This window comes from Cicer arietinum, chromosome 3 (assembly GCF_000331145.2).
Source record: "Cicer arietinum cultivar CDC Frontier isolate Library 1 chromosome 3, Cicar.CDCFrontier_v2.0, whole genome shotgun sequence".
NCBI lineage: Eukaryota > Viridiplantae > Streptophyta > Magnoliopsida > Fabales > Fabaceae > Cicer > Cicer arietinum.
Genome location: NC_021162.2, coordinates 71,164,565 through 71,186,492, shown reverse-complemented (window position 1 = coordinate 71,186,492; position 21,928 = coordinate 71,164,565). Strand labels below are relative to the sequence as shown.

The window sequence follows — 21,928 nt, the reverse complement described above, 5'->3', positions numbered from 1 at the left end:
ATACCGTCTTTCTGGAACTCAGAAAAAGAGATGGTCGAGACCAACAAAAGTTTAACCTTTCTGATGCAACATTTAGGATTTGTTGGATCTTCTTCTCGTCCAAGTTCATCACCACAACCCAACAATGAAACTGATTAAGATAGCGGGGATGAGGACATTGGTAGTGATCATATTGAGTAGTATTTGTTTTTATTTTGTTAAATTGGTTGTATTATGTACTTGGTTATACTTAGTATTTTTTTTTTGGATGATGTTTTAATTAATATTTAGTTCTGATTTGTGAACATGATATAAATTTTGTTTAGAATTATCACAATAGTTGGATCATGTTTTAATAAATATTTAGTTTTGATTTGAAAACATGATATAAATTTTGTTTTGGATTATTGCAATAGTATTTCAATTAAAGATTAATATTAAATATTTTAAAAATGTATTTATAATAATATTTTCATATATTTTTAGTTAAAATTTTTATATAAATAAAAAATCGGACAAATTTGTTTAATGTGAAAATTTAAGCATGCGGATTCTTTATTGAAAATAATTTTAATACGAAATTACCTGCGGATTTTCATGCGAATCATATTATTGGTGTAAAATTTTGTATGGATATACCTGCAGATTTGCATGCGAAATATATTTGTAGGAACTGTACTGCAGATATTTCTGCATGAAAAGTCGTACCAAATTGCCTAAAGTTTTCTTAACCGTTGCTGCGGATTTTGTTTATGTTTCCTGCGGATTTAGCCGCAGGTAATTTACCTGCGGATAGTGAAATCCTCAGGTAACAATTATCCACGAAGGTTTTACGTGGGGATAAGGTTCCGCCGGAAAAGCCGCAGGTAACATGCTTTCCTGCGGAATATTTGCTTAAATCCGCAGGAAAATCCGCAGGAAAAACGTAGAATTCTAGTAGTGTTATTTTTTCTTTCAGACATTCTTATAAATGACAATTGTATATTATAAATCAAATTAAATCATAACACAATTGTCTTTTATAAAAAAATTGATTTTATAAAAAAATTGAAATTATCTTAGATTAATTGATAAAATATCGATATTATTTATAAATGTGTTTATGATAATATAATATAATGATACCACTTTATTTATAGATTAAGAAAAAGGATGGAGTAAATTTTTTAACTAAAGAAATTATATAATACGGGGAACTGAATTTTTATTCAAAATTAAGGTACCTCGAAACAGAATATTTGCGTGATTGAAGGGCACAGGGCACCTGTTTACATAGTAAAAACTACTGTCTACAAATAATTGAGGGGACCAACTTAGCTATTAGCAAATAATCCAAACCAAGGCCATGGTGATGGAGGGAAATCAAATTCAATTCTCTAAATACATTTTGATTTACCTATAAAAGTAACTTTACACCAAAAAACGTCATATTATCAATAAAGCTACATGCCTACATGCCATATTTTATTTTATTTTTTATAATAAATTTATAAACAATTACAGTTCATCAACGTGTCAGTCGTGGTCTGCTAATAATACTTGCTTTTTTCCCGTGGGTCACTCACAACGACAGAGTCACAAGGCCACAGCGTTTATCTTCTTATCCCATTCATTCATTATATTAAGATTAATCATGTCATTTGAGTTGTTATTATAATTCATTTGTTGTACTACGCTAAGCGGCTACTTCATTTTATTTTATGCGCATAAGATCACCGTTAATCGTTAACAATTCTATTTTATATTTGTCTTAAAAAGAAAAAAACAATTCTATTAATGCTATAATCTATGATCATTCACGTCTTCTTCTTAACAAAAAAGTAAATGAAATGTGTAGTAGGTGTTATTGCTCTTCGAACAATCTAGACACACCAAAAAGGCCAGAGATAATTACCACTTATTATTTGCGTGACGTGGCTCTTATCCATCTGTGACACGTGTCACTGCAAGAAAGGGCATCCCCATATTGCTTCGCTGTATGAGAGCAACTCCAACGACTTGTGGTGTTGGGTGATATATATCCAAAAATAATTATAACAAAATACTTCGTTTATCCTTAAATTTGTAAAAAAAAGTTTCATCAACCAAAATTTAATATTTGATATATTTATTTTAAATTTTAAATTAAATAAATTAAATTTTTATATTTAGTTTTGGTGGAGTACAAAATCAACACAATTAATGAATATCTTTATTGTTGATGTTAAATAATTTTTTGTTAATATTTTCAAAAAATTCATTATTTTACATTTATATAATGATTTTGAAATTGATAATGGACATGAAAATATGATATTTTTTAAATACGAATATAAAATTATTTAATACAAGTAGTATATGTGTATGACCATTGACCATTATCTTTAAAAGCTTATAGTTTTATTCTTTTAGAAAAAAATTTAGATATAACTGTTAAATTTAAAATATTTAATTGCAGTTTTGATTTATTTATTATTATTATTAATTTACAAATTTGATCTTTTTATTGTAAAAGTTAATAATTTTAATATATTTTAGATTTTTGAATTAAAAAAATAATGATTTGACATATTATTATGAGATACAAATAAATGACATAGAATTATTTATATGCATCATCGCATTTATAGAATCATCTATATGCATTAATTATTTATATATATACTTTTATTTAAAGTATCTTACAACATTATTTTTTATCTAAAAAATCATAGAAATGATGAAAACTATTGATTTTTAAAATAACATATAAATTTTGTAAAATAGTACATATAGTACAAACCCTTTAATTAGACAAATTCAAAACTAAAAATACTTTTTTTTACAAAAAATAAAATAAAAAATTAGAACTTAGAAATGAATAACATTAACAGGCTGTCACGAAATACGATTTGTTTATTTTCTGGGTTGGTATTTTATAAAATTTTGATTCCTCACAAATTTGGAAGTATTCTAAACGAATTTGTAATATTGAAGTATTTTAACCGGTAACCGGTTACAGCCCGTGAAAGTGGAGGCCGGTCGTTCTCCATATAAGAAGACACAAGCGAAGGAAGCGAAAACAAGAAGAAGCGAAAGAAAGAAAGAAAGCGCTTTCAGTGACTGAGAGAGTGATAAAACGCTATTCCAACATGCCGATCAGAAATATTGCCATCGGAAATCCACAAGAGGCAACTCACCCAGACACCTTGAAAGCTGGTCTCGCTGAGTTTATCTCAACCTTCATCTTCGTCTTCGCCGGCTCCGGTTCAAGCATCGCTTACAACAAGCTAACCAACGACGGTGCTGCTACTCCCTCCGGCCTCATCTCCGCCGCTATCGCTCATGCGTTTGCTCTCTTTGTTGCTGTTTCCGTAGGTGCCAATATCTCCGGTGGTCATGTTAACCCCGCCGTCACTTTCGGTGCCTTCGTTGGTGGTAACATCACCCTCCTCCGTGGTATCGTTTACATTATCGCTCAACTCCTCGGATCCATCGTCGCTTCCTTGCTCCTCGTCTTCGCTACTGGTTTGGTAAGACACACTATATAATCATTTCGGTTTTATCCTGAACCCCTCTCTTAATTCGTTCTATACACCCATAATTACAAAATTATTATCATTTAAATCACTTTTTCACCAAAATTAATATCTTAGTATATCAGTCGTGTAAATGAAACTGATCATTTATTTGAAATACATAATTAATGTTGTATTCAATTTTTAAATATTAAATACTGATCTACCCTATCCGTTGACTCTTATGAAATATTGGTTATTTTCCAATAGTTTATAACGTCAAACTCTTGGTTAAATAATAATATAATTTTGGTTAAATAACGAACTGAGAGTTTTGTTACGGTGCATCGCAGTCTGTTCCAGCATTCTCACTTTCAGCTGGAGTTGGAGTGGGTCCCGCTTTGGTGTTGGAGATCGTGTTGACCTTCGGTTTGGTGTACACCGTGTATGCTACTGCCGTTGACCCAAAGAAGGGTAATATTGGAATTATTGCACCAATTGCAATTGGTTTCATTGTTGGTGCTAACATTTTGGTTGGAGGAGCCTTCACCGGAGCATCCATGAACCCAGCCGTGTCATTCGGCCCAGCTGTTGTAAGCTGGAGCTGGTCCAACCACTGGATCTACTGGGCTGGGCCACTTATCGGTGGTGGGCTTGCTGGGCTTATCTACGAGGTCGTCTTCATTAGCCACACCCACGAGCAACTCCCTACCACTGACTACTAGATGGGAAATGAAATTGTGTATTTTATTGAATTTCTCTGATTTCTTCTTTTGTGCATGTTTTTTCTTTCCTTGTGTACTTCTTTTTCTTCCACTCATTGAGGGTTGTTTCTTCTTTTGTGCTGAAATGGTGCCCGTTGATCTTTGGTTGTACGGTTGATGATCGTTAAATTATTATCCTTTGGTTAAATTATTTTGTACATGCATTGTCTATGTGGTTCGGTTCTATGTCAGCGGGTCCACCAATGAATGAATGTTATTATTTTGGGTCTGGTTGGTTGTATCATTCAACTTCTTTGCTTTTCTTTTTCTTGCATCTTTCTCTTTGTATTTTTATTACTATAATTAATTCCCTAAACAAAAATGTTAGAATTAATCTAAAAACGTTTATGTTTTATTTAACCCTATATGCCACATTTTGGGTCCCACGTGGAGGAGTAAAACATGGACCTACTGTTCTAGAAAATTAATAATGCGGGGGCGATAATGAATGTAGGGCGGTGATAGAGAACTACATATCCTCTATGTCTCTCTTCTGGTTGGTTACATACTTACATACTGTTATTGGTTTTAGAATTAATTCATATAATTTTTATATTTTATTTTTGAAATTACATATTCAAAATTTTATTTTAAAATGAAAACGGAGTCCACTAAACCTTTAGGTCATAATTCGACTACTCTAATCCATTTGAATTGTAATTTGAATTACTCAAACGAGTATAAAAAATGGTAATTTATAATTCAATCAATTGAATATTGTAATGAAATGATAAAAAATTAATTTTCAGTTTCGTGGTTTTTATGTTGAATTTGTGACATAATATGCGATCTAATAATATCGACATTTGTTACTTAAATTAGATTTTATAGATCTCATATGTTTTGTTTTTATCCTTTATATTATTGTTATATGATTGTATTGTGATAACTTTGATTCCATCTACTAAATGGTGTTTCTACGTGGCAGAATGAATAAATACAAAATTAGTAGAGTACTGATTGATGGTAAAGTTTTTTTCCCCTCCCAATGGTCATTATCAAATTGGGATCTATAGTAAGAGTGAATGTGTAGCTCAACTAGTTATAGTCGAAGGTTAAATAAGCGGAGAATTTGAGTTTAAATTCGAGTGAAGGAAGAAAAACAAACGTATGGACTAATTATTATCTTTAGTTTAAGAAAAAAAGATAGTATACGATTTAGGTGATTTTGTATGAGATTACAACTACACAGCACGTGAAAGAAAAAGAAAGAAGACTAATTTCCAAACAAAATGGGCCTTGCCATATTATTATGTGCCGGCCACTTTATTCATTAGGGTAATGGAGCAGTGGTCCACACCCCCGTTATTAGACATTTTGGCAACATAGCTTCTGCTTCTCTTCATCATACTACCTCGGTTTTTATACATAAGATATTTTGGTAAATTTTGCTTGTCAATTTTAATCTTATAAAATTATTATAGGCATTATGTACTAAAATTATTATCAAGGTAGTGGCACCCATAAACTTAGTTTAGAGATCTATATAAAAGCTAGATTTCTGAACTAAAATCATGACATTCATTTACATTCATTCAGGTACAAATACATAAACATTCTATATCTAAATTACTATATATTGAATATTTTATTGGAGGTATCTTACAAATTTTGAACAGGAAGAAGACAAAATTATTGATAATAAGAACTGCACAAATAAATTTTAAAACGTGAGCATCACATTAATTTTATATTCGATTCACTTCTAACAATTTATATATATTGGATGCAAACGGGTTAACCGGCGAATACGCTTCAAATACTTTAAATTTTTTGAAGTGAAGTGTGCATTTACATCAATCAATCAATGATAGTTTACATAATAAAGTTCTTTCATTTACTTTCGTACACCAGAGAAAATAATAAATGACTCAGAAATATTTTTTACATAATTTTAATTTATGTAACATTAATTTTATCTTGTCTTTTTTACCTCTAAAGTATTTTTATTTATTGAGCAACTCATATCAATTAGTAAAAAAAACAACTATTGAAAAATTTATAATCTTTAATAACTTAATAAGTACATTAATTTGATGATTAAGAGATGCATTAAACTAAAATATTACAACAAATTAATTAAAAAATACATTAAATTATTTAATTTTACTATATTAATATAATTATTAAAAAAATTAAATATATTTTAAAAATTATCCGCACATATAACATCATCGACTAAGTCTGCTTTTTATCGAGAACATCATTTAACATTTCATATCTCTTAGAAGTATTGCTATTTGAAAATTATATGAATTGTAAACAAAATTTCAACGTTATATGTGGTGTCACGGACGGACGAAGGGGTGGAGAAAGAGTGGCCTTGACCCCTCTCCCTTCTTACCTTATAGTATATTAATTATTATGTAATGTATTTATTATATATATATATATATATATATATCTAATTTATATTCACTTAACTTTTTTAGTAAGTTATATGTTAAAGTGTATTTAACAGAAATAGTTATAATTGTTAACAATTAAAAAGTGAGTGGAGTTGTTAACATACGCTCACAAAAATTTTAGTATGTAAATTAACAAGGTAGACCTTAAAAGAGTATTTAACGAATTGATTATATAAATAAGGTACATCTTAAAAAGTATTTAACGATTTTGTAATTATAATTGATTAATTTATACTAACTAATTTTTTTTGAAATAGTAAAAGAATTTAGAGATATAAATGAAAAATCCATTTATATTAATTTCATTATTAAGTATTATGGCGACAAAATTTAGTGACCAAACAAATATATTTTGTCGTATTCTTATTTCGAGTTTTTTTAGTACGATAATTTATTACTTTGGCCCTCCATATAGTATGTTTTTTGGATCATGTGTGGAAAACTTACTGTAGAAAGTTGCCTACCCATTTTTTCAAAAATATTATCACGCCCATCAGAATAGGTTGTTCTTGTTAGAGTTAGTTTACGTCAATTATAAATTAGTTAAATTAGTTAAATTAGTTGTAAATTAGTTAGATTAGTTGTAAGTTGATTGTAATAGTTATTTTGAAATATATATATATAAACAGTATCTTATACCGATTATAACTAACAGTATTTATTTTTATTTTTTCAATACAAATTTATTTCTACTTTTCTCTTCTTTCTTTAATATCAACATTTTATATATTTTATTATGATATTAGAACATTACTTCTCGCTTGTTCAATAAATTCATTATTCTTTCTACATTATTGGAAACGTCAATTTTATGTTGAATGTCTTATTGTTGATTCGTTTATTTTTTTATGAATGGTACACAAAAGAGAAAGAGAGAGTAGTCGATCATCATAGATAGAGCTCAGAAGATATATGATCTTTTTCGCTTGCTTATGCCTCCAAATCTCGAGCCATATTTGCAACTTCTTGAGCCAGAAATGCAACCCAAGAAAGAGAAAAAAATTAAAACGGCAAGAAACATGGCAAGTCTAGGGAGCCTTGTTATGCACGAAAGGTTCTTTCCAGTAACATATGCCAACTCGTCACGTTACACACACCCATTCTTTTGAGACCTTATTACATTTCGATTTGACTATGATTTATGAACAGTTTCCGGAAACCAAATATACATTTATTAACTATAGGTTAGGTTCTTCGTGATGCCTATCAAGCAGCGGCTATGAAACATTGAAAATATAGTCCCAAAAGCAATAAGAGAATAAGGAGTTAGGTAGCATTATTATTAGTTTTCTATGGGTATATATAGTTAGTGAATGTGATTACCAGTACATAATTAAGAAATAGTTAAGCCTAGAGAAAAAAGTTTAGAGTTGACTTAATTTGAAGTAATGAGTGGAGGCAGAGGAATTACATAGTATTAATACAGCTAATAGCAGCAACCTCTCCTATGCTATTACAGATTTACAATAAATAATTTCATATCACATACCAATATCATGTGGAAAGTTTATCTAAATTACTAATATTTTATACATAACATTAATTAATGACAATGATTCAAAAAAATAATAGTTAATGACAATCATGCGCCGATTCGGTGCAATTCTGTCTTAAGCTCTGTTGCATATGAATAAGACAGCATCCCTAACTTGCAGAGTCCCCCAATTCTTGTGCTTTTTCATATGCACGGTTAACAAGCGACTAAATAAATAATTTAATATAGAAAGCACATGCCAACAATACCAATAACTATTAGGCGGTGTATTCGTGATTTCCGGTTCATTGTATAATGTGATGCATGCAGTGATCGAGCCTTTTTTATTCTGTTCTATCACCTTTTCTTTCTTGCATAGTCCCATGTCCTAACTTTTTAAATAGTACACACAATGGTTATAATTTTTTTATAAATTTTGAAATTTGCTTTTGGGTTCTATTTTCTATAAAGTGTAAATACAGTTATTCGAACCACTTAAACTAATAAAAAATTGAATGAATCTAAATAAAAACTTTATAAAGTACCTTACAACTATTTTGGGGGAACAAATAATTTTTTACGGTGATTGCTCATCTGTCCCTTATGTTTGCCCATCTGCCTTTAATACACTACCGAAAACTAAGATAAGATAAAAAGTCGAAAAAATGAGCAAATATAGGAGCTGGATGAGCAATCACATTTCTTTTACTGACACAAGAAAGACAAAGGGCTGAAGCCCAAAAACTGGCCCTTGCTGGCAAAACCTAAAAGTTCCTAAGTGATCAGGCAAAATGACCCTTAAATGGGCTTACTCAAGCAATTAGGCCCTTAAAACTCATCATAATTTTTTTTTGCAAAAGATAAGTTGTATAAACTAAATTAGTTGATAGCCAAATTATTTAAGATATGTCAATTAGTGATTTCTTAATTTTGTTTTTGGTCATTAGTGATTTCTTGTCACTATTATAAATAAGTTTCATATTGGAAACATGGTTAGTCATGTTGCAATAATTTTTCGAGATATTAAAATACACAACAAAAAAACAAAGTATTAAGAAAAATGAGAAAATATATTTAGATAGGCGTCTTGAATTGAAAGTAACTGACCTGAAATTAGAGCTGAGGCCTGCAGTTTGATTACTGCTACCCATCGTGCTAAGTTGCTAGTGACATTGGGATTATGATGATTGATGACCAAACAAATCAAACCATTATTTTATTGGGTTTTCAGGCCCTTTTCTTTCCATCTTTTGGTTGATTAGGAACATAGAGTGTGGAGTTTATTGACAATGCATGATGCCAATAGAGGGCAAACATAAAACCAATATTTCTTAATATTGACGGGAATTATGAAAAACGACAATAATTCAGAAACATTTATTACCTTTAACACTTTTTGTATCACTAATTGCTACCATAAAACACAGGTACTTTAGAAAACTGAGAATGCTTCTCCTATTGAATGCAAAGAAAATGTATCACATAATGTCATTACTGTCACATTAGTTAATGCTCTCATATTGCAAAAACCACAATAAGTAATCAAGCCGCAACTTTCTTGGATGTGACTGAATTGACAATGGTGGCAAACTCAGGACCCTGCATCTCAACAAGATCAACTTGTAAGTGATACATTAATGGTATGGCCACTAAGGTCAATTTTTTTTTGAAGAAACCATGTACCTTTAATGAAGCACCTCCAACAAGAAATCCATCAATGTCTTCTTTCTTTGCAAGCTCAGCACTGTTGCCCCCATTTACAGATCCTAAAAACATTTTATTGTAATGTTAATATATCAAATTGGCACGCTGCTGTGATAGAAAAAATTACTATTAAAAAATTCAAAAGAAACTATATTCACTCATAGTTGCAAATATACTCAATTTAAATAAACTTTCTGCAATCGGCTAATCTAATATCAATGAGAGATTTATACATGTACAAGTTTAAAGCTATCAAGTATATAGCCTATCAACAAATGCCAGGCAGTTAATTGATACAAACGATACACTTTTCCTTTGGTTAATCTATTGTTCCATTACATACATGCTCCATAAATGAACCTAGCAGAATGAAGAATGAACTCACTTGGTACATAAATAACGCATCTTAGGAATGGATTGACAGAAAAATAATGGGAGCAATGGCAAAGAAGTTGTTTTCTCAGCACGAGAGTGCATGACATTGAATAAAATGTAAAAGCGTGCAAATTTATTATACACCATCTTAAATTTTCATGACAAGTGTAAATACAACTAAAATTAAAATAAAATATTTACCTCCATAAATTATTCGTGTTTTAGATGCGACTTCAGCTGAGACATTATTCTTAAGCCAATCACGGAGAGCCACATGTACTTCCTGAGCTTGCTCGGGAGAGGCTACTTTGCCAGTTCCAATGGCCCATACAGGTTCATATGCAATAACAATATTATCCCAACTAGGCACCGCATCTGTACATAATGGATATACATTATAATGGATGTTATGGAAGCAATCAGCAAAGAAAATTGTTCATGAAGAAACATAGCTTTCACCTGCATAAGCCTTCAATTGCTGGAAACAGACATCAAAAGTTTTCCCAGCTTCCCTCTCTTCTAACAATTCCCCAATGCATGCAATCACTCCAAGACCCTCGCTCAAAGCATAAGCCGCTTTCTTTCCTATAAACTGGAGTTGACAATTTTCAGCTAACATCTAATATCATGCATCCCTTACAATATATTGATACATTCTAGAAAAGCCACTGGAAAGGATTTCTAACTGGAGTTTTACCTCATCTTTTTCTCCAATAACATGCCTTCGCTCAGAATGTCCAAGAATAACCCACTTGCATCCAAGGTCTTTCAGTTGTTCCACACTGCAAGAGTCGGATGATATTTATTAAGTGGCTGAGTTTACTTGCTAAATTGCAGCATATTACAAGAACACCAGAAAATAATACATGTTTAAACATCAAAAACAGCAGAAGGGCATTAGAGAAAATAGAAAAGATGTATCTATAATCACCCAACAGGCCTAACTTTGTGCACAGAAAAAAAAAACTAAATCAATATTGTTTTGACAGGAAAGAGAAATCTAACCTGATTTCTCCGGTGAAAGCACCACCTTTTCCCACCCAAGAATTCTGGGCAGATATTTCAATCCTATCTGTAATTGAGCTTTTCACCTGATCGATGTACACAAAGGGAGGTGCAACAACAACATCTGTACTTCTCACAAAATGGAAAAGCTTATGAAAACCAGATAACAAATACAAATATATTAAAGAGGTAATTAAGAAAAAATTATTGTAACATAAGCCACACACTTAATGTTACACATAATGTTGTACTTTTTTGGGACAATATAGTCCCTGATTTGTCAGCTCAATATTAAGAGTTTGACCCAGTAACCTCAAGAGACAGAGAGTTTGAGTTCAAATCCTCTCATGGACAGTTGTATAATGACAGTTAGTTTGACTTAAATAAATAATAACTTTGGGACAAAATATAATGAAGCCTCTCAATTATGGGTCATCAAAACAATTCCTTTAACTAACCAGAAAATGCACATTATAGCACGGTATAATGACTAAACCCCATTGTGCATGTACAAAAATCCCAAAGGGAGAGCAAATGGATGGTCTGGTAAGTTAATGAGTCATGTTGAAAGCACAGGGGAGTTCTCTGCACATAATCCATAGTTTGATCCTGAGGGAGTTCCTTGCATTTTCAATCCTATTATTTTGTAGTGGAGTGAGCGGCCACTGGCCCATTAGAAACCTAGGTTAATTTAATGAATTGAACATTTTTTACCATCAAACTGGGTAATAAACCATTTGGAATTGGTAATACATTTCATCAGCATTTTGCAATGCCAAATATATTAGTAAAAAGAAAAAAATATTTCCAATCTCAGCAGTTTATTTTATAATTAATGAGTTGAGAAGAAGCATTATAAATTTTGTTGTTGTCTTCTACAGCTTGTAACTAAAAACACACGAGGTAAAGATTGGATATATCTTACCAACATCAGGCTCCAATTTTGCACTGTTCAAGTCAGAGAGAAGCTTACTGATGGAGTCTTTTGTTCCATTCTAGAGATAACAACAAAAGTAATAAAACTCAATTTTTGAGAGTTTTAAAGACGGAAATAATATTGCATGTAACACGGTTGCTAACTGAACAGGGAATTGATAGAACCATGAAAACCAATTACTTCATCTGTATTAGAAGCTGTTTAGTCTTCAGTGCATAATATAAAAGAACAAAAACTGCTGAACATACCAACACAAAAAAGGAAGTGCCTAAGTAAAAAAACCTAGTAAGACAGAAAGAGACGACGATAATTTTGTTAATTTAAACAAGCTAACTGATAAGATAATCAATGAACCGTGAAGGAAATTCATCATACAGACAGTTATCTTGTGACATGAAGCTTTGTCTCTTAAAAATATTAAGAAACAGTGAAAAAAACTGGGGTTTATCATCCAGATTTGCTTTGCATTGTGATCAAAGGGAAATTAAGTTATTTTGATTCAGTTATATAGAGAATAACTTGTCTAGTAAGAACAAACTATGGCAAACGGAAAGACAAGGAGACATAGGGTAGAAGCAAGCTCTAAGAGATAAGTCACAAACAAGCCATGTGTAACAAAGTGGGATGAATTAAACCAGATGAAAACTATAAAAATATAAGTTTATTATTCCACCTGTTCCTTTTTAACTGTAATATTTTAAGAAAAATTGTGTTCCTATTTATTCATCGTTGTCAAAATTTAATATAACATTAACTATTGTTTTATCAATAATATCCTTAACTATGTATTGCAAAAAGAGAAATAAGTGCAATGAAGTAATAAACAGTCAAGGATATCATAGAAAAAGACAATTAGTTTCATAAAAAACAACAATGCTTATTGATACGGAAACAGTTCGTATTTCAATAAAAAACTAAAGGAGACATTGCAATCTAATACAATAAAATCAAATATAAACCTCACAAGTAGTGGAAAAATAAAGAACTAAGTGAGAAAAATACTTACACACTTCCAATTGCCACCAACAAAGAACTGGAACCACAAAACAAAAGAAGGAAAATGTCAATATATAATTTCAAGTATAGCAAAGTCAAATGTATACAATTTTGATATGAAATGAGGAATAACACAAAATTACCGAAGAAATAATAAATAAATAAATAAATAAATTGAAATGAAAAGAAGAAGAAGAAGAAGAAGTACCTTGCCAGAGCCAGCCATGGCGATAACGGTACGGGAGGGTTTGGTGGAAGAGAGAGATAAGCGAAGATTTGGATCGAAGAAAGTGTTGTTGGTAAGAGGGAGAGATTGAGAAGTGAAAGAATCGAACTTAGGAGAGGAGCGGCGGAGACCGATGGAGAGTTGAGAAGCGAGTGATGTTGAAGTTACCGCCATTGAATTGAATTGAATCGAATCGAAGGAAGCGTTGTTGTTGTTGGAAGTTGGAAGTGTGCGGAAAGAACCAGGTGACTATAAAGTGCAGTTTGGATCAGCTTTTAGTGTTTGGTGGTGCTTCAGATGAGAGACTGTGACTCTTTTTACTACTTCTTTTATATACAAAATACCTCATTTTTATTGTTTATTGTTTTCCTATCGTTTTTTTCATAAATTATTATTAAATAATTATGGAAATCGTTTTCAAATGCATCTTACAAATTTGGCCGGTGACTATCAAAAACATATGTCTCTTCAAGTTTACTTTCTTAGATCAATCTCATTTTTTCTAAACATTAAATATCCGCAATCATAGAAAATACCTTGCTTTACAACAACAACAAAATTCATGTTACAAAATGTACTCTGCAATTTATTATAACCACTTTTTTGACTGATAAACATTATATAAATATATGTATAAAAAATATATTAAATAAAATAAAATTTATAATAAAAATATGAGAAGAGTAAATCTTAGTTATTAATAAAATTTGTATAAATTAAGTTAACATCAATTAAAAAAATTGAAGTTATTATTTTTTCATGTGTTTTTTACAAGAAACTTTTTTAAATTATATTTATTGATTTTTTTACGGTGGATTATATTTATTATACTATGTATAATCCATAATACTTCATTGTGAACATTAAATTAAACAAGATTAAGAGTCATGCTAACTAAAAACTAAAAAGAGAAATGAAAATATAGTATTGTGCAAAAAAGATTAAAACTTAAAATTTTAAAGAGTTAAATGTATCACTTTTAAAATTAAATTTTTCACTTTTAATGTTTTAACAAGTGTTCTTGATATATTTGTTAATATTTTTTTAAAAAATGAAATATTTAAAATTTTATAAATATATATACTGAAGTCAATATAGAAATAGTTTAGGTTTGGAGAGGAGGAAAATGGAAAACTTTGGATTTGGAGGGAGTAGAAAATAAAATAAAAATGGACATAAATTTTTTATATTTTTACTAAATGTAATTTTGTAGAAAATAATAAAATAATATTTTTAATTAACATATTTTTAATTTATAAAATACTATAAAACGTGGAAATAATACCAATAATTTGTCTCCTTACTCTCGAGATTCTCTCCTCCCAAAAACTCTTAGTTCATTTAATTTTTTCTTTCTTTTAAAATCTAAAATTTGAAAAGGAGATTTAAGTTTATCCCCTCTAAGTGGATCAACGAGACTTGAGTCCGAAAAATGCAAGATACAAACCCCATCTTTTTACCAGTAGTTTAACCATTGGAGTTTGAGTCAAACATATTGCTTAAGTTTTCTTTAAAACATAAAACTAATCGCACAATATACATTTACCTAAAATAATATCTTCACTCATCTCCTTCTCTGTATATTTTCTCCAACCAAAAACTATTTTCACTTTAAATTTATTTCTCATCAGTTTTTGTGTGTTTGTTTTAACATTATTTAATTGAATACTTTTTTCTGAGGCAATTTAATTGAACACGTAAAAATATAATTTCGTAAAACCAATAAACTTATTGATGATAGATAAGAAAGATTCAAGAATCTAGTCGAACGATCCAAGTTGACCCGTATGCCAAACAAAGTCAGTGCCTTCTATTTTGTTTTGTTTTGGCATTGCAACGTTCTCTTCTTATTCCTATAAGGAACTCCTCACGTTTTGCTAAATATCTTTTTTGTCTCCTTTTCAAAAATTTATTGTAGTTCATCTCATTCTGCCACGTGGCTTAAGACAAATGAAGCACTATCTAGATCAAGATAAAGTGGCATGAATCATTTAGATTTAACAGAATTTGTGGTGACGAAAGAGCATGTTGTGTTGCCGTTAAAAACGTTTGCTTAGATAGTACGGATATTTTGGCCTCCATTTACGTGCTTGTTTGTTTTGTTTTACCGAGGATTGTCAAAATTTGCAAAAACTACAAATTATTGTTTATGTAAAATTACGGTGGTTCGATGTAAATTTATCAATCTCACCGTGAAATCAAACATATAATAAGTGGTTGAGTATGAGTTTGAGCTTCAAGTTTGAGTTTGTGGACATGTGATATCAAATAGTATAAAATGGAATGAGGTGTAATGATGGTCAATTATTTGAATGTTTAAGTTAGTCTCTGTTAAATTTTAATTGAATTTGTATACCTCAATATATTCGCAGTTTGTAACAATAGTCATCACTGTTAAAATATAATGATTAGACAAACAAAAGTATGAACCACCTTGAAGAGCACGAACATGAGACAACCTCCACCCTTTGCAGGACTCAAAGAGCCAGGTGAAGTCAAAGATCATTTTTTTGGCGGCACTCGAAGCGCAGATTCTATCGAGGAGAGCGATTGAATCACCTTGTCAGAGCAACAAGAGTCATGAGAATGTATAGAGGAAGCCCTTAATTAAAGAGGACAACAAATAAACACCAACAAGGGTGCTTTGCATGTTTTTCTGTTATTGTCTTTTAGGGCCTATTAGCAATTTGGTTATTCTTGTAACATTTGCTCTGCAGGGGTGTTGTAAGAAGCCAAAGGAAAACTCTATGGCAATAAACTTAATATGTATTGTTATAGTGAATTGTTCTGCGCTTTTCCCATAGACTAGGTCTTTAATAGTGAACCACGTAATTCTTGGTATTATCTTATTCGTTCTTTTTTTATTGTTGCTGATTTTATTGGTTAACTTTCATGTTTTGTTTGGTTATTGCTTTCTTGTGCCAACTTGTTTTATTGATCTCTGCTATTAATATCCATAACAATTCCTTCACAACATTTGGGAAACAACCTACTTCTTTGTGTTATGTTGTTGATCAAAGCCTATTAGCTATTAAAAAAAATTAGAACTATCTATATTATCTATTAATAATATACAAGTTAAATTTTGTATAACTTTATTTTAGACCTTTTGAAAAAAGAATCTTAAAACAACAGGCAGCATCGGAAGTATATGAAGATTTGAAATGATTATGGGAACCAGTTGGCACAGCTCAGCAGAGAAAGGAGATGAATCTACCATAAAAATATTTTGTCTTAATTGAAAACGAACAAAAACTGGACCATTTTATATCACGATTGCATAAAAAAATTAACAGATCCTTATTCAATCCTTTAACTATGAAGACAAGAACTACTAGAAGTTTGTGCTATTCCAGACATGATTTCAATCAAGTGCAGACTTTAAGGAGCGGGTGAAATGTTCCAGCTCTTTCAATCCCTCTTGAGGAGATTTGGCATCACCAAGCACCTTCACCATAGCACTGCCAACAATCACACCATCAGCTCCCCATCCTGCTACCTGCAACAAATTATTTGATTGATTGATTATTTAACCAAATAGAAGTTGAAGCATACTACTATTATACTATGGACAAAGTACGTACCTGCTTCACTTGCTCAGGTGTTGATATCCCAAAACCAACTGCCACAGGCTTAGTTGTTGCCTTAATTTAAAAAAGAAAGCAAAAGAAGAATTCAATGGAGCATCAATATTAAGATTCACTAAGTTCTATGTTAGAATATTGTATCAATCTTAGTATCAGCTATTGAAACAATAAAGAATGGGGCGGACACAGGAGGGGATGGAAAAGAAGGGAAAGCAAATTTGAATTTGGTTCCCTGCAATCTACTGTCATGAGATTCAGATCTATTGGATTACAAACAAATGAGTATTTTAACTTTGGCGAATTGGATTTAAAAAATAAGTTCAGAATTTGAACCATTTAATCTTCATCTAATGACAAAAATCTCATGACTACAGGAAATGCATCATATTTTGGCAGCAGTCAATCCAAATCCCTTTTCAGAATGAACAGAGACAAACCTCTTTGATTTCCTGCAGAAGGGCCTGAACTTTACCACTAACTGATGCTCGGGCTCCAGTGACCCCCACAGAGCTCACCTAGAAATTTTAATCAACAAATGGTTAACGACATTTACCAGCGGCATACATTGATCTGAGAAAGTTATGCGAGACATTTTTGGTTTTCATTGTATCGTATCTCTCAAAACTTGGCACTAAGGTGACTTGTTATCAATGTACACTTCCTAGCCCAATTTGGCACGTGAGCTAAATGATTTGTTTGAAAATAAATCTCTTGATCTAGCATAAAAAACTTTAAAAATACATTTTTGAAGACTTCAACATTCAGTAAAATAACCGAAGTTGAACAACTTTATAAAGAATTACTTAAAAAACCTAAAATTTGTCCAATTTCCATGACTGGCTACCCCATAAAATTTTGTCCAATTCCAGCCTAGTAAATACTACAAAAAGGAACCTTCATAAAAATGTCTGTCCTCACAGCTTTTGCTGGGAAAACCTTTTGACTTTAATTTTAGTAATCATATCTTGATTGCAGAAAATAACGATGGAGAAAAAGACGCCAAATAAAGAAGATAGCATGATTGACAAAAGCTCTTACAAGATACACAAATCCTTCTGCAGCATCCACAATGGCTTTCATCCGCTTTGTCGGAGTGGTGGGCGTTGTGAGGAGAACCTTGATGACATCAAAGAAACGAACTTACCAAATCAACTAACTATAGCCATATGTATATAGATTAGCCACACACAAAAAAGAACATGTAACAAAATATACCAGCATCAAATTTATACAGTATTGCAAAAAGAATAACACAAGAAATACAATTATGTTTCATAACAAAACTTCAATTGGTCCAATCACCACCATGCCTCCTTTGATTTTCTTTTTGACAGAAACCATGTCTCCATTGTTATGTTTAGTAACTTCTGGATTTCATATTTATAAATTCATATTGTAAACAAATAAAATGAAGTTTACCACTACTCTATAATTACAATAAAAAATATAAGGATATCCATTTGAAATCCAGAAACAAAGTAAAAGAAAATTTTAAAGGTAGGCAAACCAGTTCAATTCCACTCTTCTTAGCTTCTTCCCTTAAAGTTTCTGTCTCCTCCAGAGGAACATCGGGGACTACAAGTCCTGCATACATACATTAAAGAAAAGAATATTATTCAGACTACCAAACTGGAAGAAAAAGGGTAAATAACACAGATAAGTTTTCATTTCATTAGCAATTTCTATGTGAACTCGGCCAACATAGAAACCTTAGCAAAACCTAAAAAACTGACTGTAAGTATACCGCATGGCATAAGAATTTGGAACAGTTCCCAAATCCTGCCAATACATTTGATGACATTGTTTATTGTTGAATGAGAGGAAAATGGAAAGGAATATGATGAAACCGTGTGTTTCAACTACACAACAGAGACTCTTTATATAGGCTTAAAAGCAATATAATAAGATAAATACAAAGTAATCTATCCCTATTCATAAAATATGATATTATTGAAAACTAATCCAAAAAGATAAACTAAGATATTCTAACATTTATCATAAAACATGTTTAGAAAATAGACCAAGAGTAATGAAGCAAATATAATTTTAATAAAGTATGCTATTTGTCAAACCATTACTTCAGTTGAGTCTCACCATGAACGCCAGTGTCTCTTATTGTTGACATAAATCTCCCTGTACCACGCTTCAGTATTGGATTGTAATAAGTAAACAGTGCAATTGGAGTAGATAATTGAGGGACAACCTGCCAAATTAACCATTGAGAATGATAACCTGTCTATGAATCATGAATCCAAGAGAAGATACATTTCATAGAGCAATAAGAGAAGGTTTCTGAACTCCTCCTAGTTAGAATAGTCGTTTAAACTATATAACGGTGCACACAAAAATATCCTGTCAAAGGTTCAAAATGGTGGAATATATCATAGTTTCATGAAATGAACAGATGACATTGAGACAAGAAAATATCATTAAAACTTAAAAATATGTTTGCAATCTGCCCCTCATTGTGAATAATAAGCATCAGATATAAACTATCTACAAACTTATATTTGTTTGAGTCACAAGTGTGTCACTGCTCACAAAAGTAGGGTTTGTTCAAATCATTATTTCCTATGATAATTATAAGGACGAGGGCTTAAAAAGTGTCTCCTTCAACTTCAAGAACAAGGGTGGAGGATAGACATCAGTGGTTCAATCTTCGTAACAAATTAGCAAAATTTGATATTTGGGCAACTAGTTTGCCAAATACTAAAGAAAATGAGACAAAAGATAATAGAAGATTTGTGAATGAAAATCAATTGTTACAGCAGACCTGGTAGTTTATGGCAGGAATAATTAATCAGTGGTAAATAGTCTCATAAGTTTACCTCTTTCAACATAGAAATAATTGAATCAAAATTGGTCCCTCTAGCTAAAGATCGTGTAGCAGCAGCCTGAACAGAAAGACACATCAGTTTGAGAATCAATCAGATAGTGCTAAATATCACTAGAAAAGAAGAAAGAATTGAACCTGGATAACAGGACCATCTGCCAAAGGATCAGAGTATGGAACACCCAACTCAATAATGTCAGATCCACATGAATCAAGCACTTTCAGTGCTTCTGCTGTGGTCGAAAGGTCGGGATCACCAGCTGTGATGTATGGGATAAAAGCCACCTTGACAAGATAAATATGCTTCTTAGAAAATAATCATTTCATGTCAAGAATAGTATTCCGATTCATTCATCACATTGCAACAAATTAAGTTGGCATATACAAAGTATATATAATCATAGTTACTAATCCATTATAACCAAGCAAAGAAAAGTTATTCATTCGAAAAAGCATTGAAAATTGAATAATTAAAACAACAAGTACAGTACAGTATTATTCAAGTTGAAGGCAAAAAATGTGACATGCATGGAAATTAGAACACAAACAGAAAAAATAATAATAATATATAAGCACACTCACTTTTCCTTGTTTCTTCAGCCTGTCGAATGTTTCAGAGAGCCCAACTGTTTCCATAGTCCTGATAGCAGTAGCAGCCACCGGAGTATATCTTTTTACTGAGATAATTATAGGTTTCTTAGAGTAAAAACTGACCCGGAAACCACTATCGGGTTTGTTCAATTGCAAGAAGCAAGATGATTTCAATGCAATGGCCATAAAAACTAGTTGTCTTCCCAATTCTACAGAACAAGAACACAACAACACCACACCACACCACACCAAAATATTGTTACAAATTTTATGAAAAGAAAAATATGTTATCACAAATTTAACTAGTGTATGAAATGAAATATATCACAACAATAAATTCAACTATAGTGGCAAAATATATGCTTTTGTGTTCTCCTTATCTATGACGCTGACACCAGACACACCCTGATATACCCTGATATGTTGACACAATTGATAATTAGAGAAAACTAATTAATAAATTAATCAAGGCGGGGTATTGTGTCGGTGTCGGACACCAACCACGCCTTCCATCAGATGTGTAGAAGCTACATAGCTCCTTACGTTCATTAATGCTGTAATTTTTCTCTAGTGAATTGAAATTGCTACTGAATCCACTAAGCTACTGAGATTGTGTTTTATTTACAATAGATTGTATCAAGATTGAATGATTCAAATGTTAATTTGGTAAATATACAAATGTTAGGTTTCGGTAGGAAAATGTTTGAAGTGATAAAATAATGTGAATTAGGTTTTGCAATGGATGAATAATTAACACTAATTTTTGCATCAAACTGAACTCTAAGCTGTAATTCGCGCAGCTTAAGCACTGAATAGCGGTGCGGAGTGGAGCTATGCTGAGACGCAATGCTCTCGCGCGCCGCAGAAGGAGAAAAAAAAAAAGGAGAAAAAAAGGAAAACCTGAACTTGTTCAATGTTTCTGGCTGTCGGCAAAAAACTCCGGCTGCGTTTTCCGGCAAGTTTTTGTTTTAACGGGCAGTGGAATTAGTGCGAGTCCAACTTTGAGTGACTCTTAAAAGGGTGTTTGGACTTTGTCTGATAAATTAATTTTACGGTAAAAATATGGATTGTACATGAACCTGGAAATGGTAGCTTTCACGGAGTAACCTAATCGATTCTACCCCCTTGCATTTTGTCTGTTGTTTAATACAAATTAGGCAAGTTATTATTATGCTATAATAATAATAATGATGATAATTCAAGTTTGGTATATATTATACAAACCAGTCTTGATTCTGTGCCCCGCATCAAGTAGAAAAACGGTGACATAAAATTAAAAAATATATTATAATTATAATATTATTTTTTAATTTAATTGATATGTACTCATAATATAAAATAATTTTATCTATAAATATTAGATTAAATTATATTTTTTATTATTTATGTTTGATTTAATTTGTATATAAATCTTTTATAAATAAAATTATTTTACATTATAAGTACATATTTATTAAATTAAAAAATAATATTATTATTACAATAAATTTTTAAATTTACATTTAAACATTGTTATACACCGAATTTGTATTATCATCATTATTATTATAACATAATAATAATAATAATAATA

The 21,928-nt window shown here is 31.1% G+C and overlaps 3 protein-coding genes across 5 annotated transcripts; 1 reads left to right on the top strand and 2 right to left on the bottom strand.

Annotated features, from left to right (window-relative positions):
• Positions 1–2,964: 2,964 nt before the first annotated feature.
• On the top strand, positions 2,965–4,448 carry LOC101508956 (probable aquaporin TIP-type). Its single transcript, XM_004494030.2, has 2 exons — positions 2,965–3,470; positions 3,809–4,448. Exons 1-2 carry the CDS (start codon positions 3,090–3,092, stop codon positions 4,178–4,180), a joined length of 753 nt encoding a protein of 250 aa, XP_004494087.1. The 5' UTR covers positions 2,965–3,089; the 3' UTR covers positions 4,181–4,448.
• Positions 4,449–9,417: 4,969 nt separating this feature from the next.
• Positions 9,418–13,654, bottom strand: LOC101508638 (triosephosphate isomerase, chloroplastic). The gene is made up of 9 exons (XM_004494029.4): positions 13,327–13,654; positions 13,129–13,155; positions 12,111–12,180; positions 11,186–11,309; positions 10,878–10,962; positions 10,640–10,772; positions 10,382–10,555; positions 9,785–9,867; positions 9,418–9,700 (listed from the first exon to the last, which is right to left on the bottom strand). Exons 1-9 carry the CDS (start codon positions 13,516–13,518, stop codon positions 9,644–9,646), a joined length of 945 nt encoding a protein of 314 aa, XP_004494086.1. The 5' UTR covers positions 13,519–13,654; the 3' UTR covers positions 9,418–9,643.
• A 2,904-nt stretch (positions 13,655–16,558) lies between these two features.
• On the bottom strand, positions 16,559–21,431 carry LOC101507894 (tryptophan synthase alpha chain, chloroplastic-like). Of its 3 annotated transcripts, none has more exons than XM_004494026.4 (10): positions 21,256–21,431; positions 20,347–20,564; positions 19,903–20,049; positions 19,760–19,825; positions 19,026–19,134; positions 18,439–18,515; positions 17,970–18,047; positions 17,369–17,446; positions 16,929–16,988; positions 16,559–16,843 (listed from the first exon to the last, which is right to left on the bottom strand). In XM_004494026.4, the coding sequence occupies exons 2-10, from the start codon at positions 20,539–20,541 to the stop codon at positions 16,709–16,711; spliced, it is 945 nt and encodes a 314-aa protein (XP_004494083.1). In that variant the 5' UTR covers positions 20,542–20,564; positions 21,256–21,431; the 3' UTR covers positions 16,559–16,708. The 3 variants fall into 3 exon arrangements, with proteins under 3 accessions (XP_004494083.1, XP_004494084.1, XP_004494085.1); XM_004494027.4 differs by having other exon boundaries at positions 21,262–21,411; XM_004494028.4 differs by having other exon boundaries at positions 20,347–20,441; positions 21,256–21,393.
• Between the last annotated feature and the right edge of the window lie 497 nt (positions 21,432–21,928).

What these genes read in the sequence shown, in the direction of transcription:
- LOC101507894 (XM_004494026.4), bottom strand. Translation starts at nt 20,541, where the DNA reads ATGGCCATTGCATTGAAATCATCTTGCTTCTTGCAATTGAACAAACCC. An exon ending in AAGAGACACTGGCGTTCATG is followed by an intron (nt 18,516 to 19,025) that starts GTGAGACTCAAC and finishes GTATGTATGCAG; the next exon opens with GACTTGTAGTCCCCGATGTT. An exon ending in CACCTGAGCAAGTGAAGCAG is followed by an intron (nt 16,844 to 16,928) that starts GTACGTACTTTG and finishes AATTTGTTGCAG; the next exon opens with GTAGCAGGATGGGGAGCTGA.
- LOC101508956 (XM_004494030.2), top strand. Translation starts at nt 3,090, where the DNA reads ATGCCGATCAGAAATATTGCCATCGGAAATCCACAAGAGGCAACTCAC. An exon ending in TCGTCTTCGCTACTGGTTTG is followed by an intron (nt 3,471 to 3,808) that starts GTAAGACACACT and finishes GGTGCATCGCAG; the next exon opens with TCTGTTCCAGCATTCTCACT.
- LOC101508638 (XM_004494029.4), bottom strand. Translation starts at nt 13,518, where the DNA reads ATGGCGGTAACTTCAACATCACTCGCTTCTCAACTCTCCATCGGTCTC. An exon ending in TTGGTGGCAATTGGAAGTGT is followed by an intron (nt 12,181 to 13,128) that starts GTAAGTATTTTT and finishes TGTTATCTCTAG; the next exon opens with AATGGAACAAAAGACTCCAT. An exon ending in AAAATTGGAGCCTGATGTTG is followed by an intron (nt 11,310 to 12,110) that starts GTAAGATATATC and finishes TGAGAAGTACAG; the next exon opens with ATGTTGTTGTTGCACCTCCC.